This window comes from Platichthys flesus, chromosome 6 (genome assembly GCF_949316205.1).
Source record: "Platichthys flesus chromosome 6, fPlaFle2.1, whole genome shotgun sequence".
Taxonomy (NCBI): domain Eukaryota; kingdom Metazoa; phylum Chordata; class Actinopteri; order Pleuronectiformes; family Pleuronectidae; genus Platichthys; species Platichthys flesus.
The window spans coordinates 16335632-16362311 of NC_084950.1; the positions used below are offsets into that span (position 1 = coordinate 16335632).

General features: G+C 40.5%; 2 protein-coding genes across 8 annotated transcripts in view; both read left to right on the forward strand.

The window, feature by feature from the left end:
- The window catches only part of LOC133954750 (pleckstrin homology domain-containing family A member 5-like), an 85909-nt gene extending 84757 nt beyond the window's left edge, over nucleotides 1-1152 (forward strand). For all 5 annotated transcript variants that reach the window (XM_062389231.1, XM_062389227.1, XM_062389228.1 and 2 more), the window contains one exon: nucleotides 122-1152. Coding sequence is in view for 1 of the 5 variants with exons in the window: in XM_062389228.1 (XP_062245212.1) it covers nucleotides 122-156 (35 nt within the window). In the remaining 4 variants the exon portion in view is untranslated. The remainder of the gene's footprint in view (nucleotides 1-121) is intronic.
- A 2239-nt stretch (nucleotides 1153-3391) lies between these two features.
- On the forward strand, nucleotides 3392-26407 carry LOC133955552 (zinc finger protein aebp2-like). Of its 3 annotated transcripts, XM_062390442.1 has the most exons (10): nucleotides 3392-3979; nucleotides 4890-5100; nucleotides 6060-6167; nucleotides 6527-6713; nucleotides 7319-7375; nucleotides 8098-8222; nucleotides 14563-14630; nucleotides 22655-22768; nucleotides 24289-24318; nucleotides 25511-26407. In XM_062390442.1, the coding sequence occupies exons 1-10, from the start codon at nucleotides 3429-3431 to the stop codon at nucleotides 25515-25517; spliced, it is 1458 nt and encodes a 485-aa protein (XP_062246426.1). In that variant the 5' UTR covers nucleotides 3392-3428; the 3' UTR covers nucleotides 25518-26407. The 3 variants fall into 3 exon arrangements, with proteins under 3 accessions (XP_062246426.1, XP_062246427.1, XP_062246428.1); XM_062390443.1 differs by lacking the exon at nucleotides 7319-7375 and having other exon boundaries at nucleotides 8077-8222; XM_062390444.1 differs by lacking the exon at nucleotides 7319-7375.
- The last annotated feature ends 273 nt before the right edge of the window (nucleotides 26408-26680 follow it).

Below are 26680 nucleotides of genomic sequence, written 5' to 3' on the forward strand. Positions count from 1 at the left end.
TCCTCCTGTACATTTCTTTGAGTCTGTGTAGTTACTCAGTGTATTTGTTGTTGCCTGCTGATGAACCTTAAAAGGACAGTGAATGGAATATTGACTGTTTTCTCGATTTCCCCTACTGCAGCACAGGCTCTGGCTTCAGTAAAAACCTACACATGAAGGAAACAGCAGTGGAAGTATAGAGATGAACCTGTAAACCCAAGGACATCAGCACAAGGCCCACGGCCCACAGAGAGAGACACTTTCCACTCGGTCTTCACCTGTGACTTCTGTACGCTCACTGTGACGTCTCAAGCTCCTGTGCCACGAAGCACACCTTTCTCTGTGACACTCTGCAATCACCTTCAGACCTTTAACGTCGCAGCTTCCTTTTCAGTTGCTTTACAAAACTTAAGTTTAATTTTATTATTTATATGGTTTTATTAGGTCCTTGTTTGAATATGGGCCGATGTATGTGTGTACATGAGGCTAACAGACCGAGTCCTGTTTTTTGCAATGCCTAATTTCTATGTGTTCAGATCATTTAAGCTCACTTAAGTCTTTTATAATCCACTCAATTTGTTTTTCAGACATTGGTCGTCAGCCAACCGTTCATATTTATCCATTAACTATCAAGAACATATGTGGATGCGAAACATAAATAGACAAACTGTGCATCCTTCCATTGTAATGAAAGGAGGAGCCTTGTTCTGGCTGCAGACTAAGATTATTTGTAATTTTTTCTTATTTCTAGGTTGTAATTATTTAATTACGGGATCCTCTGCAATCCCTCTCGCGTTTCTGCCGACACTTATGTGAATGTTCCGGCTTAAGTCATTCTATACATTTTTTGTGTGTGTTGTTTTTTAAAAGAGAGATATTTAAACTGAGAGGAGAAAAAAATCTGATTTTGGTTCTATTTTGTGATATTTTGGTTTGAAAAAGAAGAAAATATTAGCACATGTAAAAAGCAATAAAATATGTTTTGTGGATCCAGGATGACTTTTTTTGAGTGTACAAAGTGTAATTATCAGAGGTTTACTGTGTATATAATGTACATGGTACAGCAGGATGGGAGAATGTATCCAACATGAGGTTACATACTATATTTGATTTGCAAATTTGTTCATATCCCATCTGTTTTATAACATGTGAAATAAATGTTGCCATTTTTAACGTGTGGTTGCATCTGTGTTCTTTACCACCTCTGTAGTCAGTTGTAATGTTTAAGCCTTTTACACTTGATGCTGTTCACTGACTCTAATATAGTATTCAATGTTAAAACTTATGTTGTTGATATTCACTCAGTCAGGACTTTACAAGTTGGACAATGAGAGCTGAGTCCACCTGTGAAAACAGTTTACTTAATCTCTACCACCAGGCCCTTTTAGAATTTTGTTTTTAATATCAATATGTTATGCTTGAATGTTTAAATGATCAGCTTCATCAGAAAGGATCATATCTTAAACGTCTCATTGATAAAAGGAGGTGATTTAATGTGAAGGTTCTGTGTGAGTGATGATGGCCACTATAAACAATCTACTGTGGCCCCCTCTTGTGGTCATTTTGCTGCAGCACCATGGGTCATATTCTGCTACCCTTCTATAACAAGCTCAAGTAAGAGAGCGAAGATAAGAAAACAGGAAGCATTTGCTAATAACGCCCCCTTTATTTAAGGTTTATAGTTGAAACCATTTGTGTTATTAGTTAATTGAGAAGAAATACAAAGGAACAAATTTTGTGATCAGGTAATGAGGTAGTAATACATGTTGATAGTGTGTTGAACACTTTGTAGTAAGCCTCAGAGAAACACATGTTAATAGGGCATTCATTCTCAACTTTGGTCCAGACACCCCTACAGGTTTTCCTAGAATATAAATTGTATTTCATAGTTTCTACCTAACAAACGAGGTGACTTTCTAAAATGATAAATAAAGTCTCTCAGTGGATGTGCATTAATTTTCCCTTGAGTGGATCTACCACCCCACCCTGAGAGACACTGCAGCCCTTCCATCGACTTGTACGGAGCTGACGGTGTGGCTGTCAGTAGTCGATGCGTCAGGACTTCCATGGATGATCAAGGAATGGATTTATCAGCATGACATCTTGCTGATGTGGCTTCTGCTGATATTTGAAAGGCCATCGTGGGGGGTCGGTTCCTTCTCAGGAGGCTGGGTATACTAAACAGCGTGACCTTTTATGAACAAGCTGAATCTCCCTTTCACCGGCCTGACCGAGGATTTAAAGTCACTGGAGTCAAAGAGGTGGAACTTTATTGAACTAGAGGGAGGAAGGAGCTGGCACTTGTAACAGCCACATGGGCAGAAGCTAGATGGACTCTCGCTGCTCATAAGATCACCTGAGCAGCACCTTGGAAGTCAGAACCAGCGGGTACAGGTTTCTGTCTTTCCAAGCCTATTGAACCTGCATTGCTGGGGTCAAGCTTATACCCAGACACCCCCAGATGGAGCTAAAAGCCTCAAATGGGCAACTAGGTTGACAGACGGAAGCTCATTGCAAGGATGACTGTCAGGCTAGGTTCTGAATGTCTGACTGTTAAAACCAGGTGCAGGTTGGAACTCATTCAAGAAGAGAGGATCTACATCAGTATCTAAGTTTCCAGGTCATTCGAGGATTGCGAGAAAAGAGAGGCAGTGAGAACATCACTCAAGTGTAGAAGGATCATCGACATTGCTGTGGGGTGCTACGAGCGGGCTACTGATGGAGAGGGTGTGTGATGGCTGGTTTAACACCCGAATAACCCTTTGACACCAGATTTAACATTGATGATGTGTCAGAGTCACATCATCTCGTATTTCATAAGAAAGCAAGGGAAACAAAAACAGGAGGCAACACATACACGCTGTAAATATCAAACTTTGTGTCAGATATAACCGGAATCAGTGAAACACTATCATATCTTGATGAGAGACATTTACAGGTACAGTATGTAGAGTTTAGTGACATCTAGTGGTGAAGTTGTATGTGGCAGCTGAATACACATCACCTAACCCTCCCCTTCCAAACATGAGCGAGAACCTCTGGTAGCTTCAGTTTTCAAAACAACTCAAAAGGTGTTTAGTTTGTCCAGTTAAGGCTACTGTAAAAAAAACATGGCGGCCTCAGCAGAGAGGACCCTCTCCTAAAGCTTACACACCTTTAAAGAATAAATATGTTCTAAACATAAATTAGCTTGATAGTTGATCAGTGGCTTATGACAGAGCATGAAGAAGAAGAAGGTTCCCTGAGGATGACTCCTGTAGTAAACACGGACTCCTCTTTTTTTTTAAACACAGAAGAAGAAACACATGGGGAGTTTAAATCCCAACGTATCAGTTTTGCCTCCTCGTGCTGCAGCTGACCAATTAGAGAGCAGTCTGCGTGGTGGACCCCGCCCTCTCTGTAGTGACGGCGGCTCAGAGACACGGAAACTGTCCCAGGGTGCAGAAATCATGGCAGAAATGGCTGCTGAACCCACCGGAGAAACACCCGCTCTGGCTGCCGAGAACCGCTCACCCTCCGCGGGGACAAGCGAGAGCAATGGCCAGGACAAAGAGAATGGGCTCAACGAAGTGGAACCAGCGGGACCAAGCGCTCACGTAGAGCTGAAGATGGAGGAGGCGGGCGGGGAGGCCAGTGAGGAGAAGCCCGTTGAAGCTGCGGACAAGGCCCCGAGCGAGGCGGAGGCACACGACGGCACCGTAACGGTCAGCCAGGAGGAGACAGCCGCTCCCGAAGAACCGGAGACGAAGCCCGAGCCCGAGCAGAGTCCCGGAGAGGGCAACAGCGAGCCCGCCAACGACAGCGCCATGAAGGAGGCGAAGGAGGAACCGGGGGAGGACAGCCGGTGCTCGGAGGCGGACTGCGAGAAGAGCAAAGCGGTGTGTGAGGACGGGGAGAAACCGGGCAGCGGAGGCGGGGAGCTGGACGACAAGAGGCGGCCCAGTGTTGAGATATCATCCTCTGACGGTGAACCGCTGAGCCGCATGGACTCGGAGGACAGGTGGGTGTGAGCAGTGACAGGTCACTGTTGACCAGGGGGGTGTGTTTGCTGTGACAGGTCCACGTTGACCAGGGGGGTGTGTGGGCTGTGACAGGTCACTGTTGGCCGGGGGAGGGTGTGAGTATCAGCAGTGAGTCACGGTCCGTACGAGCACATGAGGACTATTCATTTCTGAATGTATGGTTTAAATAAGTAAATATCTAAACTGATTTCATACTTTGAGCCTGCAAACATCTAATTTCAATTGAACTGTCTGCACATATCTACACATGAGCTATAAAGCGCAAACAACTGAGTGTAAAACAACCGTTCAACATAAAACTCAAAATACAAAAACACAGTACAACATAACAAAAATGAAATGCAACACAAGAACATAACTGAGCTATGAGGTGTACAAGGGTAGCTGCAGTTATTAGGTGCTCTATGCACACGTGATTTGAGCCAAGTAACAAGTAGTCATGATGGACAGAATCAATAAAAACTAAGAAGAATAGAAAAACAATATATGGTAAAGTAAATATGAATAGTAATACTTTTAATGGGAGAATTACATTTATTGAAAGTTAATTCTGCTGATAAAACTGGCCGGACTCTGGAAAATAGGGAATAAATTATTAAACAAGCGATGAGACCATTTCATAGAAGTCCCTTGGTGATTTTAACAGCATGACAAATGAATAATATCGTGAAAAGAGCGCTGAACAAAATTATATAATCGATTTGGTGTCAGTGATGAACGTGGCATGCATGGAAAACCAGTTGCAGCCAGAAGCCTTTCACGCATAGCAAGCATGTAATGCGGCAAGTGGTATTTGCACCTGTTCTTCACGGCTGTGTAAAGCCTGATCTGAGCTGTGAGGATGTTCTCTAAGACCCATCCACCCATCCACCCTCTCCTCTCCCTCAGTATTAGCAGCACCCTGATGGAGATGGAGAGCACGGTGTCCAGTGGACGCTCTACTCCTGCTATGATGAACGGACAGATCAGCACCAGCTCCTCCGTGGCTAAGACCGTGGCCTACTCCTGCTGCTGGGACCTCTGTCCGCAGTGCTTCAACTCAAGTCCTGATCTGGCTGAGCACATCAGGGGCATTCATGTGGATGGACAGAGAGGAGGGGTTAGTAGACTTTAAGATTTTGTACAAGTTTCCTGTTGAGAATTTAGCAAGATAATGTCGTTTTTTACTGTATGCCCGCCCCTGACGCTTGTAGGCCAAATCCAAGCATTTCTCCAGACTACAGTGAATGGATGTCAGAGGACTTGACAATGTTACCCTTTTACTTGGATTGGCTCCTAAAAACGTATTAACTGTTAAATGTAAACAGTAGCATGGGTGGTATAAAAATTCAATCCAAGCTGCCTCCATTACCCAAAAAAATATTAAGTTTAAAAATGCAACAAAAATTATGTCGGCTTGGCCGCTGAGCTAATATGCTGGGGGGAAAAATCACTAGATCGACTTGTCATTGCAAAGAGCCCTGTGACGTGTGAGCTGGATGGAGATGGATCTTTACTAGTTAGTTAGCTAGCAACAAACGCAAAGCATGAACCCACAGAGCCAGTGACACCTTTAAAACTAAGAATCACTCCCCCCTCTGTCCTGCGCTGCTTTACACTTTAACAATAAACATCAACACTAATCAGTTATTAAGACCTGAACAGTACTGAAGTATTTTTTATGATTGTTTGATTTGCTATACAATTTATTAGACAAAAATGCTGTTCACCTGCTACACACAACACAAGACGTAAAAGCCAGGACATCAGGATTTTAGTGAACGTAACAATGGGGATTCATGATCCAACACCATCGTGGTAAATGTCTTCTCATATCCCTTAATTAAAAAACAAAACATGATGTTTTCGTTGCCTTCCTAAAAGCTACTAAATTATTGAACTTTGTAGCACATGTGCTTGGGACAAAACTGTCTTTCTGTATTTCTTTCTGTCTAACAATCCTTCCCCAAGCTGTCTTGACAATTATCCCTTTTTATTCACTGTTATTTTACTGTTTCCAACTGTTCCCTTTAACTTTTCTTCTCCTGTCCCATCTTCTTCTCTTTCTGCGTTCCTCAGATGTTTTTGTGTCTGTGGAAGGGCTGTAAGGTGTACAACACACCATCCACCAGTCAGAGCTGGCTCCAGAGACACATGTTGACCCACAGCGGAGATAAGCCCTTCAAGGTAAAAACCAATGCCTCAGATAGGAGGTACATCATGGTGATGATGATGATGAATGTTATTGTCCACATTATAAATTTACTAAATAAATAAAAATGCAAAATTCAAGCATTTGATTTATATTTTTTTTAATATTCAAATTGTATTCAACTGCTGAAATATGTTCAAGAGCCCGAGTGTTTAGTGTCGAGGTTGAGCCATCATCTGAGTTTCCTCTCTAACGCGGTCTAGTAATCTAACACAGGACAGCAGCTTTGTATATATTTAAACAAACTTAGTGAAATAAAACATTTGTAAGTTACTTGTTTAAGATACCAGCTTGTCCTACTAAGTGTAACATTGTTGGTTGTGTTCCTCTGCAGTGTGTAGTCGGTGGCTGTAACGCCAGCTTCGCCTCTCAGGGAGGTCTGGCTCGCCATGTGCCGAGTCACTTCAGCCAGCAGAGCTCCTCTAAAATGTCCAGCCAGGCCAAACTCAAAGAGGAGTCCCCGTCTAAGGCTGGACTTAACAAGAGGAAGAAGCTCAAGAACAAACGCAGGTGCTCCCTACGTACGTACCTAGCAAACACACACACACACACACACACACACACACACACACACACAAAAACACACACACTAACCCTCTGTCAAAATGTTTCTCGTCGGAGAAGAGGCACATCACGAGTGTGGCCAGCCTCTGGAAGTTCTGTTAATCGTGAACATCCCTGTTGGACAGGAATACAAGCCGAACACACTTGGATTTTCTTATGTTATTAGATAGATATTAAGTTGTGCTGAGAAAGTTGTTTTCAGCCTCTAACGACCCACATGTCTTTCTTGAGACGAAAAAGGACCACGCATAAGACCTGTATCTGTCTATGGATTGTACAGACTCGCCTTTTTTCTCTCGAACACTTCTACATGTCTGTTTTTTAACCTTTGAATTTATATGAAACAAACAACTTAATCAAAATCAACAACCAAAAGAGACATATTGAAAGTTGCTTCTGTAAAACATGTTTATTAATATATTTGTTATTTTTTTTGGAAGGTGTTGATAGTTATTAAAAGACTCTTTAGTTTAACTTTTTTCAGTCCATTAGCTACAAATTGTACATACCTAGGGTTATCGTCCACTGTTTTCCTAACCAAAACATTTTGATTGTTCCCTAGATAACCATTCATTTACAAAAATATACTTTGCAGAGACAGAACAGAAAACAGGGAGAGGTAATGATCCATCCAAGCAACTGTCTTTGTTCTTTGTAAGTCTTCTACTGATGCACGTCAATTCAGTCAACAGCAGCTGTTTTGAAAAGTCCTCACAGTGGTGCATTCATTGGCACACTTATACACTGATAATAGACAGACACGTTGCCAGAAAACTAGAACAAAAACACAAAATTATAGCAAAAGCAATAATGTTTTTATTATATTTGAAATGCAGACCTTCATCTTTGGTTATTTTCATAACATGGCCAAGGTTTTTGATGACTCTACAAAGTAAACTTCACTTGCTAAAGACCAAACAAACATTATGGATATAATTCACATGATGTAGAATCTCAACTACTGATCATGAGATAGCTCATGGTTTGGTCTCACCTACATAGACCAAAAAAATCATAGTTAAAGACAACACATGTACTTCCTCTGTAACATTTTACAAAGTGCCCTGCATAGGTCTGAATTAATGTATTTGATAATAACAGCAAATGTCAAGAGGCCTAAGTTGTGTTACCACTGAATATTTACAGTTGGGCAACTACACCCTATGAATCACATATGGTGATTCATATGATGGTATGGATCACATTGTTCAGTCATGAGATGATTCTGATGTTGTCATTGCTAAGTTTTAGAAACGCAAAGCATTGGGATTGTTGGAGTTGGAGTCCTGGTGTTATGTTTGATTGACTCTGGTTCATCAGGCTGCCCACCTTCCCTTCCAGCGAGGCCCCACGACTTCTTCGATGCTCAGACCATGGATGCTATACGCCACAGGGCCATCTGTCTCAACCTCGCCACCCACATCGAGAGCGTGGGCAATGGCCACAGTGTGGTCTTTCACAGCACGGTGAGCGCTCCCTTTCTATTCTATGTCTGTTTGGGTTTACCAATGGCTACTTTTTTTCAGATTAACCGAATTAATGAGGAAGTGTTCAAACCTTTTACTTAACCTCGAGTACAAATACATACACAAAATGGATTCAAGTAAAAGTGTTTTCTTATCAGCAAGTACTGCTGCTGCAGATGTGCTTTGCTACCGCTGAGAGAGGCGGGGCCTAATATTACCTGCCTGCTCTGATTGGATGAGTGGACCAATTCCCCTCTTGTTATTGATTACTTTTTGAAATACAAAAAACTGTCTGCGTGTATTTATTTATTTATTTATAAATATATATATATATATATATGGAAGTTAAAGTGAAAATAACCGGAAAATACGTCTACTTAAGTAAAGATGCCCAATAGATACACAAATAATTATTATATATTGATACGTAAGTAAAGTAACAGTAAATATGCGTTTTGCTTTATACTGGCAAAATCATAATTTATATTGTTTAATATTCTTCAGTGTAATTTATTAGAATCAACCAAAATTCAGACAAATAGGCTTGTTTAAGATTTAGAAAAATATACTTAAAAATGGCCTTTCAATACAGATTTACCTTGACATTATGAAGAACTTGTTAAGAAATTGAATGTTTTTATGCATTCTTTGCATCTGCATATTAACAAAAACTTAGTGGCTGCAGAAGCTGTAGTCTTGTGTTTCCATGTACACAAAAGGCAAATAAAAGCATCACTGATGAGAACAATGTTCACAGATTATAGTCAGTATGTATTCTGAATCATCTCAATTGTCTCAATTGTACTTTTTCTATTAATGAATATAGACACTGTGTAGTGTAATTTGCGTAATTTGTGTGCTATTGAAATCTCTTTATTATGTTATTTTCCTTTTGGACAGCAGGGGGTGTGAAAGCCTCACTGTAAATTCATTTATTTCTCCTCCGTGCACTTGAAGTGAACCTTGTGAATCGCCCGGGGCTTGACGCTGTTTTTCTCTGAATCGAGCTTCACAGGAAACACAATTGGATTGTTTTTGTGTATCTCAGTCCGTTCTGAGCCCTGTGCATTATACATTATTAATGAGTTGTAAAGTACCTTTGCACCTTTCTATTGAGGGCATTCATAAGCACTTCTCACTGACGATGATTCTTACGAGTGGATTCTATATTAACGTTAACTATAAGATAACCTGGAGGTTTAAATGACTGCTGTTCAAGTAGGGATTACCCTGTCTCTTCTGCATAGCTCTCAAGCTGCATTATACTGTAACTTTTACATATTAGCTTTAAATGGAAATAATTGTCATGTACAACCTAATTTCTTCTTCCTTCACGTACAATATGTACATAAGACAACATAAGATAATCCTTTATTTCTACAATTGAGAAACTTGCTGCGTTACAGCAGAAAAGAGGACTCTCAAAAGACAGACGTCAGTAAACGTAATAATAACATGAAATATAAACGCTAGAAAAATAAAAAATTACTGGAATAGGAATAATATACAGTGTGTGTACAGTGAGAGCAGCTTATATACAGTGAAACGGATTGCACATGAACTATTGAATTGCAGAGAGAGAAATAAGTATTGCACAGTGAAATTAGTTAAACATAGAAAATGCTAAACAGTGGTTACAGTTCCACTCACTCTTAAGTTCAGATATGTAATCTTAATATTGTAATTTATTTATTACATATTGTAAGTGTCCTTAGGTGTCTAGAAAAGTGCCCTGAAATTATTAATTATTATGATTTTTATGCCATTTGCTTTGTATTGACCTTTTCCCCAACAGCTATTCTCTCATGTCGTAGTAGGAAAACAATAACAATGGCTCTGTACCACTAATTGATTTCATTATTTATACCTACTGTATGCGTTTCCTGTTGTGACGTTTGAAAAAGGTCTTTATTTTTTCTTTATGTAGCACTTTACACAGCGAATTAGCCATCTTATATGTTTCCCCCCCAACAGCTAAGTCATATATAAATAATACATTAACTGTGCTTTTTTGCATGGTAATGTGGCACGCCATCGCTCGCTATCCTAGCAGAAATAATTGGTGCACTCATGAGCAGAAGAATCTACATTAACTGCACATTTTCTCATCCTAAGAGAACAGTGTATCCTGGAGCACTTATTGTTTTGCTTTGTTATGTTGTACGATCAGTAAAGTTGGAATTATCATCATGATATTAACAAGGATGTCGGTCAAATTTTGTATGTCACAATATGGCAACGTTACGCGAAATCTCCCAAAAATGAATTGGGGCAAAGAACTGGGTTCCATAGTTCTGAATACATGAGGTCAAACTCAGAAGTTCTTTAATAAAACTCCTTGGTTTTAATAACAATTTGCCTTTTCAGAACAGAAACATACTAGGGGAAGACCATATTTTCATTGTATGAATTTTAAGTCAGTAAAGCAAAAATTATATTGATACTAAATCCCCAGTCAATTAACCTTACTCACAATTAGAAAATTTGACATGTTTGAAAAGCCGCTTGGTTAAACAGCTGCTTTAATGCAAGCATGACATTTTTTTTTACACATGAACAGATGTCATGTTGTCATCTCTTTCCCTTTCAAATTCTTTTCCACTGGAAATAATTGAAGCATTAGGGGAACAGTAGAGTGTTGGATAGAGTTTTTACACAAACCCAAGATTAAGGCTTCTGTTCATGTTAAATTTAATTGGAGTGTTGAATAGTGCTATCGTCACTACAGTATTGCTTTGCTCTTAACACAGTCCCTTTCAACTCTGTTCTGTTGCCCCTGCAAACCTCAACACTCTCCAGCAGCCAAGAGTTTTAAAAGAAAAGCTCAGTGAAGAAAAAAAAAAAGTGAAGATAAAGCTTGGGAAGAGGTTAAGAGAGGTAAACCGCATATTTGGACATACACAGAGGAGGAGGAATAGCCAGCCAGCGGAGAAGGGGGAGAGACAAATGTAGAGAAAATGAGAGAAAGGACGAGGAAAAGTGGCGAAGTAAAGGTCAGAGTCATGGAATCGGAAGGAGATCTGGCCATTTGAGCGTACATTCTCCCTCTCTCTAATCCCTGGAGGATTGTGGTGGAGAAGGACTGTGGGGCTGCGTCAGTACTCAGGCCCCAGCAGGCCCTCCCAGGCCTGGGGAGATGGAGCAGAGCTGTGGGGGGTTCTGTGGAGTTCGGCCAACAGTCCTGCTGACACGCCAGAGCAACTCAACAATGTTTATGATGGGATGTTTTTGTTGCGTCGATCTGCGTCATCCACTGCTTGACCCCCTGACACTAGTCAGGCACCCAGTTTTAGCAGCTCTGCCTTTTCCCGGCTGCAGCCCAACCCCTCTCATTGCTTTGTTTTGGAGCCACTCTAAAATCCACTGTTAACTCCTTATTTCCTCCTGCTCTCCCTCTCTTCCTCCCTCTCCGTCTCTTACCTTCCTCTCTTGAGTCTAGAGTGGATTAAGATCTGTCCCTTAAAGCACCGACTTCCATCATCAAACCGCTAATCACTTCATGCTGCTTTAACACAAGCCCACTTATGATCTCCGGCCTTTACATAGCCCATTCAAGTGTGCACTGGGTTTCTGATTATTAACCTGGTGCGGCGAGGAGCCTGAGGGCCCACGTTTACAGCAATGCATTTTTTATTAAAAGGGCAGTAAAGCAGCTGATGGTGTAGTAAGTCTAAGAGACACTTCCTGTTGAGCCCATTGCAGCAAGAACTGGATTCATGCTTTGGCTTGACCACATAGCTATTTGTTAAATCTCCATTATGTGGATTTACGGGACAGGTAAATGAGATTAGTGCTCTGAAAACAATTTTAAATAAAACGGGCCCAAGAGAAGAGTATGTATTAAAAACTATTTTGTTGTTAAAAATGTTTTGTAGGGGAGGATTTGGATATAGATGTTAATCACAAATGTTTGGGATTCTTCATAAGACCAAATAGCAATGAGTAGAAATTAGGTGAGGGTTTACAATGGCAGACAGTTCTGAAGGCAAGCTAATAAACCATAGTTCAGAATTACCTGCATCTGTATGAATGCATTAATGCTGCTGCACAGTGACAGCATGCTTTTCAAAACAGCAGGCGACAGATCTGTATCATTCTAGCAATAGGCAAAGTTATTTCTTTCTCCATGCATATCTGGTCGCACTGTACAGACTGGGTGCTCTGGTACGCCCTCTAGAGGTATCTAGCACATGCATACTCTACACAAGCATGGTTAAAAATAAATAATAATCCAAGCCTTAGACAGTATGCTGACATTAGAATCTAATCCATGACATTTACCTACTCTATACGTTTACATTCGTCATTTAGAGAATTCAGGCAGACTGCAGGACGTCCCTATGACATAAATTCACATGTTATACTCCTTCCTTACTTTGAGTCACTGAAACCTCCACCATTGTTTCCATTTACAGTTAGACTGTAGCACACATTTATTTTATTCGTTATTGAAAGGCTTTTCAATTTCATATCAAAAGTATATCTTTCCAAGCGTGGTCGTTTTTTTCAGGTTCATCACTCGTGCTGCTTCGCCCTCCCCACTTCTTCTCCAGTCCATTCAAAGGAGTTTAATATGTGAACAATATGTTGTCAAACAAGAGACAACAACATAGTGGATGCGCCAACTTAGCTGCAATTTAGAAGGCTTCTCAGAGACAAATGTTATGACACAGAGCCTGCAAAAACAAAATTCACATCTGCTAACCTAGGCTTAATATTTCTTCCAAAAACGTCATCAGTCTGTAAAGTAATGTGTTTGTTGTGCCATTTGTTTTACTAACTACGTCTTTCAGACAACTCTTTAGCTGAAAGCTTTTCAAAATATGAATATCAATGTCATAAACCCCCTCCAGCATTGAGAGCAAAAGTGAGTGTGCCATTCCCTTATTCATTAGCTTGGAGAAAGTATGGAAAGCTAAAATTAATATTAAGATTTTCATGTTGTGCTGGACAGAAGAGTCAATCGTGCACAATTTTTCATATTGGTGTGATAAATAAAACCAATTTAAGATCCTTTTAATAAGATAATTTGTTCATATTTGGTTCAAATGTGATAGGATGTAGAAGCGGAGAGGAGAGAAGTGATTCTAGGTCTTTGTCTTCGTCTGTGTCTGGTGTCTCAGCGGAGCCTCCTCCCTTCTGTCCTCAAACCAGTTTCCATCATTGCCGCAGCCAGTCCCTGGAGTCATAAAAATAATTTCAGATATTCCTGTGCGTAAGAGAAGTTCTTCACATGTGAACTCATTCACTATCCTAAAAATAGACATTCCTGACAAAAAAGAGCCAATTGACGCAAGAGGTTATATCTGTGGCTATTTTTGACACCGCTGGTTATTTTTCTAGCTTTTTTTTCCCCTACTGACAATATTTGTGTGGATTCCAGGCCAGTTTTACTATAAACCAACGCAGCATGATAGATAGAATGTTATACATAAAAAGCACCAAATATTTAGGAAATCTGCCATTGTCCTTAGTGTATTTTCACAAGAAGAAAAGCCGTGACGTTTGTGGTTGCGTTGGCAGATTAAGACATGCAAGTAAAAGCAGGTGACCGAACATAAGACAAGTATTGAACACATTTAATATTAGTACCGTAAACATTAGAAAGTTGGTGCTACATTCAGCCAGATTTACTCCTGTTAACAGTGTTAAAGCATCTGGTGCTAACACCAAGAGATGGGACTTGTTAATACCATATCTTCTTGGCTCTCTACAATCCCAGCTGGGTTGAGCAGTCCTTACTTTGGTCCAAATACTTTGGGCATATCAAACATTTGTCTGAACTTGAATTCCTTGGTCTTACAGTATGTTGCATGGGAGTATGGGATAGCTCTTGTTGAAAATAGAAACCTCACTGAGCTCTTGCATGCATTATTAAGATCGTTCCCGTTGCTTATTAGGGTAATGATCAGCCACTATATCACTTGGTGAGATGTCTGAAGCATGTAGCCTAATTATTAGCCAGATCTGGGGCCAGGGTGGGGGCATGTCTTTGAAGCTGATTCTCTACAGAAAATTTGACTGCAATATGAGCCCAACCCAACACTTTCATTCAAATCGGGTGCTTGGAAATTACATATTGGCTTGAAATAAGAAATCGAATATATAGATTGAATTATACGTTTTTTGTAAATATTTGGTGGTTACCTTTCATTGGTGATGCTGGTTATGGTCTGGCTATTGGGGTGTTCATATGTCAAATCACAGCAGTGCAGCAGAGACAAATTGACTGTGTGAGTGAAATAACAGTGAGGAGGCAGGAGTAGTCGTTTTCTTGGTGTCCTTGTTTTTATGTCTTTCATAACTCAGCTTGTGTTGGTGCTTGATTGTGTGTGTGCAGGTGTTGGCCAGAAGGAAAGAGGGGTCTGGCAAGGTGAAGGTTCTCCTGCACTGGACACCTGAGGACATGTGAGTAAATCTACTCCTATTCTATACATCATCTGATTGAACCTTTACCTCAACTCATATACGCTTAGATAAGAATTGTGAGGCTTTTTGCTGCTACTTTGCCAAGTCACTCCACAAGGTGGTTGGACCGGGCCCACATTGAGTTTGACTTGATTTCTCACACACCTTGAATATCATGGGGTGGATGATGAAAAATCTTCCGGTCTAGATGATCTTGTTCATGGTAAGCTCACGTCTCACCTGGCTGCTTGTGATAATGAGGCTGGTTAGGGATAAGATGAGGTTGGACTATCTCCTACTTTGGGCGGTCATGCCATTGTTCATTCGGGTGTAAGAAGTGTACAGAGTTGGAATTGAGGAGGAGGGACAAGGATCAGAGGAGAGAAGAGATTCCGGGGAGGGAGGGAGTCGGGACAAGAGATCAGAGACTGTGGTATATTGCTGTAGAAAACACCCCTCATTAGCCAGCTTTGCTTGTTGAGTCTTTTTACACAGATGTTACACAGATTCAGATTTATTGATCTATATGCCTATGATCTATATGTCTCCCCCACCAGTATATTTCTGAAACAAAGCCTTCACATTCCATTTTCATGCCTTAATGCAGAGCAATGAGGTGTCAGAAAGGCCGCCTAGAACATGCTGTTATAAAAAAGATGGAGAGGAGTGGAAGAGAAATGAGGGGTGTGAAGGGGAAGGAGGGTTTTGCAAGTAGGTGGTGTTGTCAAGCGGCTCAGGAATGTTATCTGTTGGTGGTATAAAGGGCAGGGCCTGCCATGGAGGCCGGCGGTATAGCCTGTGCCTATCATACAAACATTTCCTTTTCGAGCTGCAGGGGTACCTGCATGTACAAGTGCACATCAACAATGTATGTTTATCTGTCAGATAGTTTTATGATTCTACTTTCCATTTGGTAGTGCAGTCAACTTGGTGGTCTTTGTTGATGTCAGGGTTTGCAAAACATCTTCCCATCTTCCTCTCCTTGCTGAGCCAGTAGCCTACTTGTCATGGATAACTCTCAATATGGGAGCTTAAAGCTCTGGAGCTCTTCCTTAAATGGAGCTAAGAGGAATTAGCCATGTTGGTATTCTCACTGAGTGTAATGTTACATTTATTCATTTCTCAAGCACTGATGATGTGAGGACTGGCCATTGGCAATTAAAAAATATGTCTCTGTATGATGCTCTCTTGGTCTGGTGCTGGTTCTGCACCTTCTACTTGGCTTTATCTAGGTCTACAGACGTTTTTGTTGCACAGATATAAATCAAAACCAACCAAAATCCATCGAAGAGAACCGCATGAAAATGTTCAGTCTACACATTAGTCACATATATCCAGGACAGGCTGGATCATGTTCCCACCACAAACGACTGCTTCGGAGTTTGTTTGGGACCCTAACGAGACCACCTCTTCTAAAGGTGCTTAATGTGGTTGTTTTGGTCTGCACCTGAGTTTGACCCTTTCCTTTTGCCCAAAAAGGTGCACAAAAGGGTCTGATTAAACGGGACTAAGTAGTACAGGTGTGAAAACTTCCTATGATAAACCTTGAATAGTTCCCGAGAAGTGGTTCAACATCCATAATTACTCATAGGCTGATTTACTGTCTTCCTTTTTTCATGGTTTAGGTAATAAATGTCCGTCATAGTAACCATTTCGTGTAACCTCTGAATGCACTTTCATAACAACAATAATCATGCTCTGCTCAGCCCGGTTAGGCTCACTAGCCTCACCAGGTTCAGCCTACTATTGTCAATCTCTGCACCACTTTTGCCTCACCTCATTTAAGCAATTTTGCAGAAGGACCAGACGTTTGGACATTGTGTTCAAAATGAAATAGGTCTTTCTCACAGAGTAGAGTTCACAGAATGCTGTGATTTTCAGCAGGGCTCTTGTTCAAGGAATTTCCTACAAAACTGCCAACACTCCTATTAAAGAGTTGACTGCATGGCCTCTGAAGATGATCAGAGAGAAGAAAGAGGAAGAATGAAATAGAAGAAGACTAGGGTCAAGGGACAGGTAGGAGATAAAAGGTAGGATCAGTGCGGGCCAGGGTTCAATTGAGACAATGAAGAGGCTGAAAAACAAAAAGATTTTGTGAGAGCAAAGTTGGCACTGGTTAAAGAACGTGGATGCATCATGAATTACATTGCAGCAGACAGCCTCGGATGAACACACTGTAGCTAAACCCTTGTACTCTCATCCCTCTGCCTCAGCCTCCCATTTTCCCTTCTTTCCTTTCCCCCGCTCTGATCCACCTCTGCAATCTCCTTCTCACCCCGCAGTGGGAGTTTAATCTTGTGCATTGAGAAATAATGAGGGGAAGGGAGCGGAAGAGAAAGATGAAGTTTGGTGATCAGGAAAGACTCGTCAGATTAATTCCAAACAGAGAGACATAGATGGAGATTGATACTGAGACTCAAAGGCAGGATGGATGAGGGAACGCACTGCAGAGACAGAGAATGGAGGAAAGTGAGAAATGGGAGTGGGAACAAAATGGTTGTGGGAGAGAGTAATGTGACGGAGAGGCAGAATGAAACCAGAGAGAACAAATGATTGGGGAGAGATTTATACAGAAAGATAGAAAATGAGAGTGAGATGGCTTTTGGCTTGGCCCATGCAGGAGAAATCAGTGATGCTACTGAGTGATACATTTGCACTGCAGTTAGCGAGTGCTTTAGTAATGAGTGTGTTCATTAATACCCACAAACAATCCATACAAGGGTGGTGAAGAAAATGCAAGCCTGATGCATAGTGGTGGTGCAGTCTTCATAATAACAACAGTTTTCTGCTTGGGACATACAGAATAGATGGCCTTTGTGCTAATGTCCCAGGCTAAGAGAAGAAAACTGGAAATTAGGTTTAGCTCTCTGAATTCCAGATCATTCCGGTCACACACAATAAACTTCAACCCTTTTCCTAATAACTTATGATTAGTGTCGGTTTATACTAATAAAGTGTAAAGTGAGTGTGGGTCAGCAGGAGAGTGGAGGGAGGATTCTCAAACAAGAGACTCTTTAATCTGCATCTGTCCTGATCCTGAAGCGGTGGTTATAATTTTTCACCGGCAGGATATCGCTAAAACAATGAACGTAGCGGCAAACTTGAATCAATTATGCATCTAAGAATCAAGAAATTCCCCTACCTCTAGTTCTGACATGCATCCCCTCATACAGTCAATACATGTTTGAAAGCAGCTTTACATAATATTTTTGCATGTGGAGAAGTAGAAATCTTGATGGGCTTTCCATGTTGTGCTTCAATACCTAAGCTATGATTCAGGGTTTAGCAAATATTTGTGAAATATTTTTAAAATTGGCCAATTTAGAGTGAGTGTTGAATTGTGTTTGATTTCACATTGTTCAAATGTATTCTTTGACTCACTGTCATGTCGTAGTATTAGACAGAAATCTGTTGGGCATTTGTCAGCCATCATGTGTTGTTACCCTCAACAGCAAACTACATCAAGTTCTGAACTATGTGTATGTTTCCCAGTCACTGAGTCAATGATTAGCCTCGTACATGTGGGAAGTCATATTTATTAATGCAGGAGCAAACCATTCACTTTATGATTGACACTCATTAACTTCATTTGGATTAATACGTAACTGATTAACATGAACCCTTCTGAACATGAACCACCCAGCTCACTGAGAACAAAGAGAAGGGTGTGTGGGCTGAGAAAGAGAGAGAGAGCACTATAATTGCCGCCTAATCTTTGATGGATGTGTGAATGGATTCCCCTGTATGCTGCTGAATGCTTTGGAATAATTAGACTACACATACTGTGACGGGGAACGCCATGGGCCACTGGCATCCTAGCTCATCAATGTGGACAAACTATGGTGCTTATAATGCACAAGATAGGTTTGTCTCTTAAACCTTTGTTAAATTGTTTGTCATTTGTTTTCATTGTGTTGTTTATCTTCAGGAAGGTGTCAAAGGGTACAATAAGCACTAGCTAGTAGGGCTCCCCTTAATAGTTTTTTTTTAGATTTATTACACAAGAGAAGTTGACATTTTCTGTTTTTGATATAAAATGCCATTATTTTACTCTAAGTCATTGGTGTTAAATTGTTTAATAATTGGCATATGAATTATTGATAGGATCAAAAAGTTTTGTGAGGTCACTTTAACCAGATTGTTAACAGTTCATCCTTGATTCCAAGTTAACGTTTGTGCAGATGTAATGAAATTCCCTCTCGTCTGATTTATCACAACCACGAGAATCGGACAGAGGTGAGGTCACAGTTAACTTGACCTTTGCCAACCTTTGTTGTACACTGAAGACATCTGGGTTGGAGTGAGATTTTATTTGAGAATTTCAGCCTTTAGTTCCTGGCACCATTTGTCAACTAACCCTTTAAAATTGAATCAACATGAAGACCAGAAAGCTGTGAATGATGTGAAAAAAGCAAACCAGAGACAGGCTGAGAAAAAGAAGCATTGCGCATTGCCAAATTTGTTTTGTTTTGTTTCTCACTCATATGTATAAATTGTGTTAGCTCCCTGACTCCCACTAAGAAATATAATCTTTGGAACTTTGTCACATCAAGATGGAAACACTGATTCAGTTTTCAGAATAAGAGCAGAGATCAAGGATGTCTAAAATCACTAATGATCCATAAATGACAATCCATTCGAGGTGTCAAAGGAATGGTTCCCTTTCTTTATGCGTATCTCTGATCATTGAGCAACAGCCGTACATCAATGGCTGATCGTGCTTTGAGTGAGCGGCCAGTGAACATGGGTGACTTGGTAGCTGGGCTAATTTCAGCCAGTTTAATTGCATTATGGCTGTGATATTTGGAAAGTAGTCTGTCATTTTTTCCGGGCATGAAGATACAGATCTGGTCTAAAGAAAGAAGAATAAAAGAAAGACGGAAAAGCTACAAGCAAACGTTTAAATGCTGCTGTTTATAAATGAGATGTAAAACAACAGAGGAACTGCTACTCTGATCTTGTAGTAATAAACCTCCTAAGCATCAAATTATCATACATGGGCAAATCAGTCACATACAAATAGATCCCACATTACCTGCAACACGATTGGTTGGTAGAGGCATAAAACCATGAAGCAGCCATACAAGTTTATAGACTTATTCCCAGTTTAAACCTGTCCCTTTGTTAATTGTTCATTCATCTCTTGTGGACTGTGAAAAGTTCCATATAAAGCCATTTAACATGTTAGTGCTTTAATACGCACACTGCTGACTCTTAATGAACGTATTGCTCCTGTCACCACTGTGAGCTTCCAGGTTTGAAGAAATCCCAGTAGCTCTCCCACACTGCTACTCATACATACATGTCTGGCTCATACAGAAGAAAAGCAAACAGTGTCATCGGTAAAATCAAATAAATTTGTTTGTCTTTATTTGGCTCAGTGGGACTTTGGCTTGGAGTGGACATCTGTTTGGTAGTGATGTGGTGTATGTGTTTGTATGCGTGACACATGTCCCCCCCCCCCCCCCCCCCCTTGTGCAGCAGTCCTGTGTGCCTCCAATATATCAGAATATAATAAATCATCTGCACCACAGCACACTGGCTCTGACATGTTTATGGTGACTCTGGAGTGGAATGTGCACATAACCGTGCACACACACAAACACACATGGGTGTTTACTGCATATTTAACACTCTGCAGGTCCTCCTCTGTTATTTGAGGTTTGCTTTTCACAAGGGCACTAACTCAAGACTAACCCAAACTTTAAGGCCACTTTGTAGGGGACTGTTTCTTGTCTTGTCCCTGCCTCTCGTCATCTTCCTCTTCAGCTCTCACCACCATTAAAGGGGATGCAGAAACTTTAGCTATGCACTGCTGAGTAAAACAGAAACTTTTCTATGCTTTACCAATTTTAGGAGAATTTTTATGTATAAGTCTACAGCAATGAATTGGTTAAGGCGATTCAATTATAACTAGATAATAAGAATAGATTCATCATTGATTAGTTGGGTCTATGTTTTTTTTGCATAGCACACACTGTGGAAATGTCTCCTGAGGTTGGGGCGTTAAGCCAACCAATGCTGGGCCTTGTGTACCACATGTGGCTGCTCCTCTGGGGTAATCGTTTAAAAAATTGTAGAGGGAAACACTGCAAACGATATAGCGGACACAAGTGTACAGACCTAGTTTTCAAAAGTGTAGGAACATTGACATGAAAGCCTTCAAAGAAGACCATTAATTGCAAAAAGTGCAAAGCTGATTGTGTGTGGCACAGCTGCATAACTTCACTGCATATGCACTAACTAAAAAACGTGTTGGAGCCATTGGTGAAGGGGACTTATTATAACTAGTTGGACCTAAATTGTAGATATTTGAAACTGTAATCATGGTCTTAATTAAGTTGCAGATGTCTGTTACTCATGTACAAAGACAAGTATGTTGTTTTTAAATGAACAAATTTACCTTTCGTCTGTTTATCCAATCAAAAACCAATTCATCAGAACTAATTATTACCTAATTACAATTATTATAATTAAAGATACACCAATAATCTAGGTATATGAATCAAAACTGCCTTTAAGCTATCATTGCAATCATAGGCCTCATACTGTGTATGATAACTTCCATATGGGCAAGTTTCATGAATTCATTTTTATTTAATATATTAAATATATTTAAATTAGAAAAACAATTATGCAACAAGAGAGTTAAACTTAAAGACGTAAAAATTATCTAGGACCGACTGTGACCTTGTTAATCATCTGGGGGGAATCTCTGAGGGGCCATTTATTTTAAATTGTATTATAGTCTGGAGTGACAAATGTGTTTATAGCTTATATACAATGAATGTGATGGTTATGAGTTGGTCCTAGTTTTTGTGAATGGGTTAATTCAAAGTGCACAGACAGAAGTCCACCTTCTAATGAACATCTAATCAAACCTTGGCCCAACAGTGATGTGTGGAAGCCCGAAGGGTTATGTTAAATGCAACATTTTGGTAGATGATAAGAATGCCGCCCTGGTTTTCATAACTTTTTAGTATTGACCAAATTGTCCCGTGTGGCTAACCCCACCCTCCCAGCACTTGCCATAAAAGGATTTTAATCCGTTGTGTGAGTGTTTCCCCTCCCACTCTTCTCCCCCCAATATCTCCTTTCCTGTCCTTCACTTGTCCGCTTGCTATTACTTCCCCTCTTTTGTTCTCCATCGTTACCTGCACCCAGTTACCCAGTTGCGCTGAATGGGCTGCACATGAGGCACTACCTGCAGACGCTCCACTTAATGGGCTGACTAGGCATGTGAATGAGGGATTTTGGCTCGGTGTCTGCCTGCTTGCCCAACTGCTGCTTGCAGTGTGTGTAAGTGTAAGTGTGCGTATGTATCTGCATCTCTTGGGGCTCCTGTGATGACGCACATGGTGACGGGGGGAATGCTGGGGGTGGAGACAGGGGAGGCTGGAGGAGGGAGGGGAGGTGCACTCAGCTTGCAAAGCTCTTTGTTTCTTTCTACTGCACCTTGACTTACCACGCCAGTGCTCGCACGCTCCCTCTTTCACAGGGGATCACACTGCTGTGGGGTACAGTAAAATGCAGCTGAGCGGTACAGTACAGTGCACGTGTGGCTGTGTGAGTGTGTCACTCTAACGCTATCACGTCGCTGTTCTTAAAGAGGGGGGAAACAATCGGGTTGTTCTGATTTGAATGTGCCCTATATCTATATTTTAACCTGAATTCAAATTAGATCACATTAAATGAAGTCCAAAATATTCTCACATACATGTTCACAACTACGTACACACAGTCGTTCACATGTCCCACTTTTGATATCTACTGTAAGTACACAGTAGATAACCATGGAGGTGTAGTGTGGATAACCAACATCATGGGAGGGTACAAGGCTTTGTCCTTTGTTTGTGTGTCTGTGAAGGTCTGTGTGAGTTCCATAGCTTTGGTCAAGGACATGTTACCTATGGAAATGTACTCAGTGTTCAGAGGAAGGTGTGATAATGTGCCCTGGACTCTTTGTCCATCGCTCTTGTTCGAGCTTCCACCGTGACATTCTCTCTGTGTGTGATCTCCTGCAGACTACCTGACGTGTGGGTGAATGAAACGGAGCGGTGTCAGCTGAAGACCAAAGTGGTGCACTTATCCCAGTTACCGCAGGACACAGCCATGCTGCTGGACCCAAACATCTATAGGTGAGTGTGTAGTGGTGTTTGTTGTGCAGATACACAATCCCCCACTGCTGTAAATTAATTTACCCTCAGCCAAACACATGTTTCCCCAGTGTAAAAATTATTATTTTATGAAATTAGACTGCCACGAAAGAAAGAAGCGTTTTGCCTCTTTGTGTGAGAGAGAATGTGTCTGTAAGTGTGTGAGCCTGTTTTTGTGTGAGTACCAATGCCTCCCTCCACCAGGTGGCACCAGAGCAACCTGGTGAAATACAAGTGTAGATTTAGTGTTGTTAAGTGTTGTTGTTTTTGCCTGTGTACGAGGAGGCAAACATCCCAACTGTACAGTCTGATAAAGGATGTTAATGTTTTGCCAGTAGCCACATCTTGTGGCTGTTTTGATTTGACAGAAATAACAAACAATCATAATAAAGAGGCGCAGTTATTTTAGTATTAAAGACTGTTTCACTTGAAAAAGATTGAAATTGCAGTTCACCAGTGTAAATTTGATAAACTGATAACTGATATGAGAACAGAAGCATCAAACTCTGCCCAGCATCAGCTAAGATATTATTTAAAAATGTCTGCGACTCTGCAAGAATAAGTACACTTACCACGAAGAAGACAAAAGAAGGTTAGCTTTATGGTAGACCATAAAAGGGTGAAAATGATTCCTAAAAGAAGAACAATGTGCCTAAAATAACAGAGCGGTCATCTTACCAGAGATATATGGCACAAGAGTGTGCTGATCAGCACCCAGGCTGACTGATTTTAATTAGACCTGAAGGCTCAGTCACTTCGAGGGCTGCTGTTGGACTCTGGTTTCATCGTTGAATATAACCATCAGCACTTAGCGGATTTACGTAAAGGTTGTCCTAATGCATGAAATCCCCAAACAAATGAAGAGACTGGTGCCTGTGACAGCGAATACAGCCAATCAGCTCCATCACAGGATCACATTGGATAACAGATATCATACATAAGCTGCTTTCAGACAAGCACAGAACTCTGCAGGTTTGAACCCAGGTTTCTGAAATAGAAACTCCGGATTACCAATTGACTTTCTCAGCCTGATCTCCTAGTGTAATGTCCGTAGAAACTCAGGAGAAATTGATGTGAGAAGACAGCAGGGGATCCCCCGCTGAATTCCCAGCAAAAGTGAGTGGGGGGTTGATGAAGCTTGTTACACGCGACAGACGCTAAAACGAAAAAATATATATAATAAACTAAAAGGAAACAAATATCTCCCGATGAAAAAGCGGTGACACATACATTGAAGGAGCCCCCAAAAATGTCGAGAGGTGCGGTAATAAGATCTCTCCGCAATAGAGTTAATACGTCACTTCCTGCCTCTCTTTGCTCCTCCCCTTGCCTGAACAATGTGGATGATTTAATGCTGTTTGTGTCTGTGCAGAGATATTCCTGCTGTTGTTTATGTGTGAAAAACAAACTCTGATTAAACTCTGGACCCAATTCTCCGGACTCAACATGTCTGAAAAGGTATTTTAGAGATGCTCTCTCTCACACTTTTTCTCTGTTTTCAGAGCACTTCCTCAAAAGCGGCTGAAGTGCAGGTAAGCTGAAGCAAATACAAATACTCTTAAATCTTTAACAGTATTGTTTCTCTCTTAAATATTTATTTACATCTATATATTCAACACACACAGTACCATAGTGTGATTTAAATTTTAACTTAATATAGTGAACAACATTTTTATATTAATCAAAGACAATGAGTGAAGGTCAACGTTATTTGACCTGGTTATTGATGCAAACACATTCAACAACAAAAGCACAAAACAGAATTTAAAGTAGATGCTGAACAAGACACAGATACCAGAAATCAACGGTATTGTGCAGACAAGTTATACTGTATTGTATTACAACTACTTATACATATTATATATGTATATGTGGTTGTATATAAGAATAAAATAAATGTTAAATAAGTATACATTTAAGAAAAAAATAAGTATGCATGAAGTATGTGTATTGAATTATAAAATAAGTCTAATCATAGCGACTATTGTATAGGACCTACGGAAGTTGACATCTGCTCCTTCAAATACCTTATTATTTGAACAAGGGCCATACTGACAGGAGTTTGCAGCAGTGAAGTCAGATGTACAGGAAGACGAGGCTGGTGCATAAACAAAGAAGCATTAATGTGACAACATCAGTGCATCCATGCACATCGTTTGTAGATGACAGTGGTGTTTTAATGTGTATCCACACAACACAGCTGCCGCCTCCTTCTTGTTTGTTAACCCGACTGTGAAGCCACACGTCTCTGCTGTAGTAACACACATTTACATTTTCAATATTCCTTTGCTGTAACCTATATCAAACTCTGCTGATGCATTGATGATATGGTAATGTTTGCACGTCTGCAGAATTACCCACGGCCCGGCTCTCCTGTGGTGAAACATTATCGCAGCAGATTACTTGTCGCCCACAGTTTCACCGCTGCTGTTTACTGTAAAGCCAGCAAAGTGAGAAACGAGCTGATCCGAAGCCACGACCCTTGGCATTTCATAGTCTCACTCCAACATGGGGCAAATTTTTTTGCCACTATTCATTATTTCCTTGATTGACCTCAGTAGTTCAAGCGCGTAAAAGCTGTAGAATACACAGTGTAATGTGTCTGCAAAGTAAATCAGCTCAATATGGATAAAACCCATTTCTCATACTGTAATCTCTCTGCTGGCACACTTAGAACAACTCATTCTCTCCCTCTCTTTCTGTCTCTCCTGTCTTTGTGCTCAGCCTGTGAGGAGTGGACTCGATACTTAAGGGGAAATCCTTGTGCAAAGGACATTTATCTGTAAGGGATGGGACACTCTTCCTATGTCTCTGCCGAACGGGGGAAGTGAAGAGGCGATAAAAAGGGAGTTCTCCTTTTTTTTATATATTTTGTGTACATGAAACAATGGTTGTAGCCAAATGTGGTGGTAAAATAAGACTAACCATTTTTCAAAGAAACATTTGTGTTCATCAAAAATTTAAATGAATGTTTTTAAAAAGCACCCAGCTGAACATATTCTTCATACCCAATGGTGTTAAAAGCAGTTTTGTGTACGTTTGTCAGAAGATGCAGCATCTTTTATAACTGTTTTGTGTAAAATATTTATGCAGATTTGTAACTTATTTTTTTACCATGTACTGTGGCTTTTTGTGAAGGTTTTGAATAGAACCGTATTAACTGTGATAATATATGTTAACTATCACTTATTGGGATATTTGAACATTTCTAGTTGTAATTATGTTGTACATAACAAAAGTCTTAACAGATGATCCTATTTATACTTCCTGAATGCAGTACTGTTAGCTGTGTGTAGGACAGCGAGGTGTGACACCGTGTCAGTCATGTCAGACTTTGTATTCAATACCTTGCAAAATGTTACAGAAGCAATAACTCTCTAGTTGCACTTAACCCAATATGTAGAGTACTGCATAATATGACTCTGACATGTTAGCTCACACTTCAAATGTAAATCTCACCAGTTTGTCAACTTAAACAGGAACTTTGCATATCATAGTCCATATGATACATTTATATCACCGCCATTTACAATTATTGATATGAAGTTGTGTTTTCTACTGTGTTTGGAAATTGAACATGTGTTTTTAATAAAATGGCGGAATCGACAGATGTTGACAAAATGCAAGTTGTTTGTTTTTTTCTAATAGACCATGTTTAAAGATGGACAACGTGACTATAGGTTCTAAACCACACCCTCTCCTTCTCCATGTTGCTATATGGTACATGGACTGAACTAAGAAAGTAGAAGTACATGTTTACAATTTTCTCAAATATGGTTTCTGTCGTCTTTTGTAGTTCTCATCACACCAATGTACTCAATGATAATGTGCTCATTCTTCTCGTTTTAAGCAGTTATTCGATGCTATAAAATGGGGTAACATTTTACAGTTGAC